Source organism: Procambarus clarkii, chromosome 41 (assembly GCF_040958095.1).
Source record: "Procambarus clarkii isolate CNS0578487 chromosome 41, FALCON_Pclarkii_2.0, whole genome shotgun sequence".
Lineage (NCBI taxonomy): Eukaryota > Metazoa > Arthropoda > Malacostraca > Decapoda > Cambaridae > Procambarus > Procambarus clarkii.
Window position 1 is genome coordinate 39,704,838 of NC_091190.1, and position 9,381 is coordinate 39,714,218.

The 9,381-nt window shown below is 31.1% G+C and overlaps 1 protein-coding gene across 1 annotated transcript; it reads right to left on the reverse strand.

Moving 5' to 3' along the window:
• Positions 1 to 2,590: 2,590 nt before the first annotated feature.
• On the reverse strand, positions 2,591 to 8,977 carry LOC138373125 (uncharacterized). The gene is made up of 6 exons (XM_069339135.1): positions 8,415 to 8,977; positions 7,857 to 7,976; positions 7,322 to 7,533; positions 6,081 to 6,243; positions 5,322 to 5,428; positions 2,591 to 3,315 (listed from the first exon to the last, which is right to left on the reverse strand). Exons 2-6 carry the CDS (start codon positions 7,870 to 7,872, stop codon positions 3,253 to 3,255), a joined length of 561 nt encoding a protein of 186 aa, XP_069195236.1. The 5' UTR covers positions 7,873 to 7,976; positions 8,415 to 8,977; the 3' UTR covers positions 2,591 to 3,252.
• Positions 8,978 to 9,381: the final 404 nt, after the last annotated feature.

The window sequence follows — 9,381 nt, forward strand, 5'->3', positions numbered from 1 at the left end:
TAGGAACTAAACAACTCTCACATAACCAAATAAAACTCTACAAGGATGGGGATATGCCGTCAACTGATTTAGAAATGGCAAATGAATTTAATAGTTTCTTTTCATCGGTTGGTGCTAATCTTGCCAGTAAAATCCCACAGACTCAGACACATATTAACACATATCTCTCAGGCAGCTATCCAAACTCTCTTCTCCTTTCACCAATCAGCCCGGCAGATGTTGTGTCCATCATACACTCTCTAAAAACCAAGGCATGGAACACCAGTCAAATTCCGTCCATTGTGTACAAGAGAGCCTCCCATGCCCTTGCCCCACCCATAGCACTACTGTTCAACAAAAATATATAGAGTGTCACACCTTCCCTGATATCCTCAAAAAAGCAAGAGTAACGCCAGTCCATAAAGGAGGCAATCCAGCGGACATAAACAATTATAGACCAATATCAAATCTACCCATTCTATCAAAAATATTTGAAAAAATTATTTACAAACAGCTCTATTCCTACCTCGTAAAATTCGACATACTCAGCCCCTGTCAGTTTGGCTTCCGGTCCCAAAAGAGCACCAACGATGCAATCATTAGTCTCATTGACGTTATCTACTCAGCCCTTGACAAAAATGAGTTTCCGATTGGACTCTTCATTGACCTAAGAAAAGCCTTTGATACTGTTAATCACAACTACCTCTTACTTAAACTCCAGCATTATGGAATTCGAGGCCTTGCCCTTGACTACATCCGATCCTATCTTAGTGACAGACACCAATACACAAAAAAACGGCGGGAAACGCTGGCGGTGGTACCGGCTCCGTCACAGCTGCTGAAATTTCGTGTTTAATTTCGTCTCCACTCAACGTTGCATGGCCTAACTGCTGCCTAGCACGAGTTAAGTGCAAGGAGACTTAATATGACATAACTCACAGTGAACCTCAACAGTAATCAACCAAAATTAACCAATTTTCGCCTGCCTTTCTACGACCCTTCTGCCAAGTGTTCCCTATACGCTAGTCATCCCTACTATAATTCACCAAGTATCTACCTTTAGAAACGCTACCAAGAATCTATTCGTCGAAAACATGCCCAAACATAACAACAAGCAAGGTAGGGGTGCCTCTCGCTCTGGTTCCATTACTCCTAGAGTTCTGAATGAAACACTGGCAACGCCGCAACCCTCGCCGATGTTTGTAAACACAGCATCTGCTCCCCCTCCTCACTCCCCCCCTTCAACTCACTTCGGATCTCTAGCTTTAGAATTCAGATTCAGATGTTTATTCAGGTAAGGTATATACATACAAGTGATGTTACATTAATGGATTGATATATAGATCCCAGCAAACATTTTCATGTTTTTAAAACATCCTAAAAACGACATTTCATTGTTTTCAGCACGTTTATAATTACGTTTAGAAAAGGTTTTTTGAGAACTTTTATATACAACCTTAGAACGTAAATAATTAACATTTCTAAAAACTTTTTTATAATCTTTTAATTACCTACATTAAAACGTTTAGGGTAAATTAGGGTATAATAATTTTTTAATTCATATCTGAAATAGAAAGGGAGAGAAAGAAAGAAGACATATCTGAGAAAGAAATGGACATCCTATATATGTATGTGTAAATTACAAATAAATAGGGTACAAAAAGAGAATTAAAATATTATATTTAATTAAGAATGGGTAATACAACAAAATATATGTAATAGCTCGAAATATAGACTATATCTATAACAGAATATAAAAGTAAAAATCTAAAAATCTATAAAAATTTATATATGCAATATGTGAACACAATAGATTTCGTGATCAAGCAGCCTGTGATTCATGTCATGCTGAGATCAGCCTGACGTTACAAGCAGTTATTGTTACTTAAAACTAAAACAAGTAAAATTTCCCGAGTATACATATAACATTATAGTTTTTCTATGACTAAAAATAAAAATCAATAAATCAAAAGTTTAGGACTAATTAACTAAAAATAAAAATCTACAAGTGAATGTAAACACAGTCAAGTATAATATTCATGTAGAAAGAGAAAGAGGATTTCTTTCTTTCAGAGAAAGAAAGAGAAAAAGAAAGAGAAAGAAAACAAGAGAAAGAAAGAGAAAGAAAGAAAAGGAAAAAGAGAAAGAAAAAGAAAGATAAAAAGAAAGAGAGACAAAATGTATATTATTCAAGAGAACTTGACAATTAAGCACCTTCAAACAATTCATGATCAAGCAGGCTGTGATTCATGTCATGCCGAGATCAGTCTGACGTCACAAGCAGTTATTGTTACTTAAAACTAAAACAAGTAAAATTTCCTGAGTATACATTATATACTATATAACATAACACTATAGTTTTTCTATGACTAAAAATACAAATTATAAATCATTTATTCAAATTATAAAGTAAAATCTTAAAGTTTAGGACTAATTAACTAAAAATATAAATCTACAAGTGAATGTAAACACAGTTAAGTATAATATTCATGTAGAAAGTGAAAGATTTTTCTTTCTTTCAGAGAAAGAAAGAAATAGAAAAAGAAAGAAAAAGAAAGAGAAAGAAAGAGAAAAAGAAAGAAAGAAAGAGAGAAAGAAACAAAAGAGAAAGAAAACAAAAGAGAAAGAAAGAAAAAGAAAGATAGAAAGAAAAAAGAGAGAAAAAATATATATTATTCAAGAGAACTTGACAATTAAGCACCTTCAAACAATTCATCGTCAAGCAGGCTGTGATTCATGGTATGCTGAGATCAGTCTGACGTCACAAGCAGTTATTGTTACTTAAAACTAAAACAAGTAAAATTTCCTGAGTATACACTATATACTATATAACACAACACTATAGTTTTTCTATGACTAAAAATACAAATTGTAAATCATTTATTCAAATGTTAGCACCATGCAAGAAGAGAGGAGACAGAACAAAATTAAGGCAAGGGGAGAGAAGACAGAATAGAAACAACAGAGAGGGGAGAGAGAAATGAGAGAACATTGAAGAGAAGGGGAAGAGAAAGACAAGATAAGAAAAAGATACAAGATAAAAACGACGCAAGTGAATTCCACAAATGTAAAAAGTAAAGGAAGAGAGAAGCTAGAAGAGACAGAAAACGAGAGGTGTTAGAAGAGAGGAGGAAAGGAGAGATAAAAAGAGACAAGAAAAACAGGAAACGTAAAAGAAATTAAAAAAAAGGGACATTTGTGAGGAGAGAAAATAAAGAGACCAGAGAAGACCATATATCAAGAGTGAGGATAAACACTTAATTGTGAATTTTCTTAGTAGACATCCTCTGCCTCTTGTTGCCCCTCTTGTATACGAATCGTACTTGCAAGTTTTCCCTGAAAAGATATTAACAAAATTAATTAATATTTATTTGTTTATATAGATTACACACACACAAATATATATATATATATATATATATATATATATATATATATATATATATATATATATATATATATATATATATATATATATATATATATATATGTATATATATATATATATGAGGGAAGGGGATGTTCCCTCCATGCTGGATATTATATTTACCAGGAAAGAGGAGAGATTTATCATTCAGTACCTCCCTCCCTTGGGTAAAAGTGACCATGTCTTTTTGGGACTAAAGTATGCAATGCATTATAATCTGGAAGAAAATGAGCTTGAAGCAGTTGAAAAACCTGATTTGCGGAGAGGTCATAATGGGGAACTAAGATATTTCCTTAAGGAATTTGACAGAAACACTTGCTGTTAAGACATTAGGACATCTTCGGACATTAGGACATCTTCAGAACGAGTGGATTTACAGGTCGAGAACTGGACATAAATAGGCAGGAGAGAATGGTGGAGTGAGGCGAGGTACAATACGTGGACACTGCAGAGGGCCTATTGGCCCATCCGATGCAGCAACCACACACAGGCCCAAACATAGATTGGGAGATGGCTTCTTCAATAATGAATTGTAATAGTACCTATAACAGAAACATAATTGGATCTGCTTTGATACAGATCACAAAGAAAGTAAATTGAACATTAGCAGCGGTTTATATAACTTAGATCCATTTGTAATAGATCAATTAAAGGGCGATTTAAGTAGGATCATTGGAACACATTTGTCTCACTAATTCATTGTAAATATTTACTATTTTTATGCTATGATTATCCATGTTTGGGCCTGTGTGTGGTTCCTGCATCGGAAAAATTCTTGTTTCAATTTTCCTCCGTGGTCTGACACTGACTATCTATCTATCTATATATCTATCTATATATCTATATATCTATATATCTATATATCTATATATATATATATATATATATATATATATATATATATATATATATATATATATATATATATATATATATGTCGTACTTAGTAGCCAGAATGGACTTCTCAGCCTACTATGCAAGGCCCGATTTGCCTAATAAGCCAAGTTTTCATGAATTAATATATTTTCTCTAATTTTTTTCTTATGAAAAGATAAAGCTACCCATTTCATTATATATGAGGTCAATTTTTTTTATTGGAGGTAAAATTAACGTAGATATATGACCGAACCTAACCAACCCTACCTAACCTAACCTATCTTTATAGGTTAGGTTGCGTTCGATAGCCGAAAAAGTTAGGTTAGGTTAGGTAGGTTAGGTAATCGAAAAACAATTATTTCATGAAAACTTGGCTTATTAGGCAAATCAGGCTTTGCATTGTAGGCTGAGAAGTGTGTTCTGGCTACTAGGTACGATATATATATATATATATATATATATATATATATATATATATATATATATATATATATATATATATATATGTCGTACCTAGTAGCCAGAACGCACTTCTTGGCCTACTATGCAAGGCCCGATTTGTCTAATAAGCCTAGTTTTCATGAATTAATGTTTTTTCGACTACCTAACCTACCTAACCTAACCTAACCTAACTTTTTCTGCTACCTAACCGAACCTAACCTGTGAAGATAGGTTAGGTTAGGTTAGGTAGGGTTGGTTAGGTTCGGTCATATATCTACGTTAATTTTAACACCATTAAAAAAAAATTGACCTCATACATAATGAAATGGGTAGCTTTATCATTTCATAAGAAAAAAATTAGAGAAAATATATTAATTCATGAAAATTTGGCTTATTAGGCAAATTGGGCCTTGCATAGTAGGCTGATAAGTGCGTTCTGGCTACTAGGTACGACATATATATATATATATATATATATATATATATATATATATATATATATATATATATATATATATATATATATATATATATATATATATATATATATATATAAACAGATAATTAGTGAAAACAAAAAAAATTTAAATTATTTTACCTTGTACCTAGATCCACCAGGCCTGTTTGGAGCATGTTTAAGTACTTCAGAAATTTGAAAGGTCACGTCTTCCACCTTAACTTGCGGATGTGCGTTGATAGATGATTCTGTAAAATTAACAGTTATTTATATAACAAATTCTGTATAACAATAATATTCTGTAAAATTAAAAGTAATTTACACATCAGATAAAACTCTCCAGAGATGGTGATACACAACATATAAAAGACAAGTTTCAGAACAAGATATGCATTTAGGAATAAGGTTTCGTACATGTAGGTAGCACATGAGAAAAAAAGTGGAAGGTGATCAAGTTTATATTAACATGTTAACGGCTTTATTGAGGCTTTGCAAGAATGAAAAAATATTACTAATATAATCTCACCGACCAATGAATTGTACGTTGTTTAAAAGTCAATTATTTACATTATTATTATTATTTAATACTAATGATATAAAAATGCATTTTGCAATCTACTATTTATGCAAGTATTAACCACAGGATCATGAAATAAACTGCAAAATACTGTAAAGGATAAACCAATTAAGTTTACATTTTCCCATAGCTAAGTCAGTCAGTTCTACAGTACTAGCAGCAGAGAACAATTATGACCAACCTCTATTAAATGAAACAATCTTAAGAGCAAGTGATAGAAATATAATCATTTATACTTAATGTACACTTAATTTGAACTGAAAATTTTAATTTTTTAGTGAATTTTAAATAAAAAAAAATTATTTAATTTTTTTGTTACTTACTTAAAATAACATTATATAGTTCTTGTTTTTCTAGAAATGCTAATTTCTTCTTTTGTCCTTTTAGGCTGTATAATGACCAAAGGCCGTTTGTTCCTATCTTCTTCATTATTCTTCGAACCGTAGTTGCACAATCAGACCCACGTACACTGGTTAAAAGCAACACCTAAAAGCAACAACAAAAATGTAGTACACTAGTAATTTTGATATATGTATGTATGTATGTGTGTATGTATGTATGTGTATGTATGTGTATGTATGTGTATGTGTGTATGTATGTATGTATATATATATATATATATATATATATATATATATATATATATATATATATATATATATATAAATATATATATAGGGATATATATATAGGGATATATATATATACAGAATATGCGGTCATATTCAATGAAACATGTTTGAAAGAAAACCTGCTGCCAGTATACACCAAAATATAAATATATATATATATATATATATATATATATATATATATATATATATATATATATATATATATATATATATATATATATATAATATATATATATATATATATATATATATATATATATATATATATATATATATATATATATATATATATATATATATATATATATATATATATATATATATATATATATATATATCATAACTTATGATAAGGCATCTTATCATAAATAACATCTCAACAAAAATCACATCATTCTAGGAGGTGATTTCAATATTGACCTGGGTCTACAAAATAACCCTCTAGTTGACTATTTCCATAACAGCATGTAATCCTCTATGATAATCCCCACAATCACCAAGCACTAGACCAAAGTTCTCAAGTCAAGCCTAGCCTCGGGCCGGGCTTGGGGAGTAGAAGAACTCCCAGACCCCCATCAAGCAGATAAGTGTGTGTGTTATGAAGAGATACATCTCAACGACTAACAAAATTAGCAAGAGAAATATAGTCGTTGAAATGTAAGCCTCATCCTAACCATACACTCAAGACCTTGAGAAAGCACTCAGGAGAGTTTGAAAGACTCTGTGTTAATATTACATAATTTACAAATACGTAAGTGTTATATTTTATCCTATCCTATATAAACAAGATTATATCATTATTCTTATTATTTAGCAATTTTTTCTTTTCTGCATGAACTATCAAAAAATTTTAATTAGAAAATTAGCAAATATCTGTAATATTTAATTTGAAAAATTGAAGGAAACATTACTGTTAAAATACCACTTACAAATTTTGTTCTGAAACTCGATTCCGCTAACTTCCTATTGAGAACATTAAGATCACCTTCTGCAGCAATAGGATTTGGTATTAGATCTTCTATGATCTTGTCTGTTTCTTTTGTAGTCAAAGTTGCTTTCAATATCTTCACATCACTTTTCAGTTCATTCACATCACTTTTCAGTTCATTCACTTCAGTGTATATGGCCTGCAACATGTTACCTGGAAATTTATACAGTATATAGAAAGTGTACATGCTATTATATTACATATCTTGAATGTACATTTAAAATAAAAGCATTATAAAGTATATTTTAAAATAACTGACACTGAGAAAGCACCCAAAAAGTAGGCTATGACTGATGTGATAGATAATGGGATAATTTCTTAGTAATTATGAAACTGCTTATATAATTGTAAGCAAATTCAGCAATCTAACCTGCTCAGTTTGCAGTCTACTTGAACATGAAACTTATGCCTATCACCCATAGGGTACATATAGGTTATAGGCTACATAATAAATTAATTAAACTTTCAAAACTTACTCATATTCTGCATCATTTCTTTCAAACTCCCATCGTTCTTGTCTGGTGACTTTGGGTCGAATAAATTCCTTGACCTTGGAGTCCTAACGACTGAAGTACTTGGCGTGACCAGCTCATTGTCTTTAAGATTGCAAGATTTAGCTATTAAAATCTAACTACTGTACTGTATAATCAACAAATTTCATGAGCTTTTACTACTGCATACTAATATTATAAGTTATACTATATGTCTACATCACATTTAAACTACCCAACATCAGAAAGAGGGTGAGCCAACATCAGAGAGGGGGGGGGTTATCATGAGAGAGAGGAGGGCCAACATGAGAAGAGAAGAAAAAAGAAAAGAAAGAAAGAAATAAAGAAAAAGAAAGAAAAGAAAGATAGAGAGACATACAGAGACAGACAGACACATACACACAGAATAAGAAGAGGTGACAGAACAAAATTAACAAAACAAATTTCAACATGAGAAAAGGGAGGTCAACATGAGAGAGAGAATGAGGGTCAACATGAGAGAGTGGGTCAACATGATATATATTTTAAATAATTACTTATTACCTTCATGAAGAAATACTGATGGCGTCAACGGTGTATTGTGAAGTGTAGTCTTCACTGGAGACTGCTTTTGTAGGACTGTTCTATTAGCTGAAAAGGAGTTATGTTTATTTCAAACACTTTTTAACCAAATAATATTTTTAAGACTTTAATATAGTTTGAACTAACATGAGAGAGGTGGGGGTCAACATGAAATACACATTTTAAAAATTAACTTATTACCTTCATGAGGAAATACTGATGGCGTTGAAGGTGTATTGTGAAGTGTAGTCTTCACTGGAGACGGCTTTTGTAGGACTGTTCTATTAGCTGAAAAGGAGTTATGCTTATTTCAAACACTTGTTAACCAAAATATATTTTTAAGACTTTAATATAGTTTGAACTAACATGAGAGAGGTGGGGGTCAATATGAGATACATATTTTAAAAATTAACTTAAGGTAAGGGACAAATTAACACGTAAGGTAAAGGTAAGATAAAGGACAAATTAACTCGTAAGGGACAAACAAAAAGAAAAGTAATAACAAACCTGCTTGTTTCTAGTGACTAGATCAAAGGAAAACCAAAATTTCCCTGAACTGTGACAAGTGAAAAGCACCTGCTAGACAAAGTGGGAAAAGTTCACTAGACCCCATATGCACATAAAAGAATAATATGCTTAATATTAAACAATTAGAAATAAACACATATTTCTATACAGAAATTCCAGATAAGCATAAAAATTACTCAAAGCTTCTAGTACTTCCAGAAGGAATTAAACAAAACAAAAACAAAAAAAACAGCAAGAACTAAGTTTAGAGCAGTTTTTAGTTTTTTTTAAACCAAACGCATAAATAACCAAACAAAGGAAGCATGGTTAAATATCAATTTAGAACTTTTAATGTTATTTACTACTAATCCTTACATTCACTTAATATACCAGAATAATATGGTATTTGCGGAGGACTTATTTCTTTTGAAGGTGTATTCTC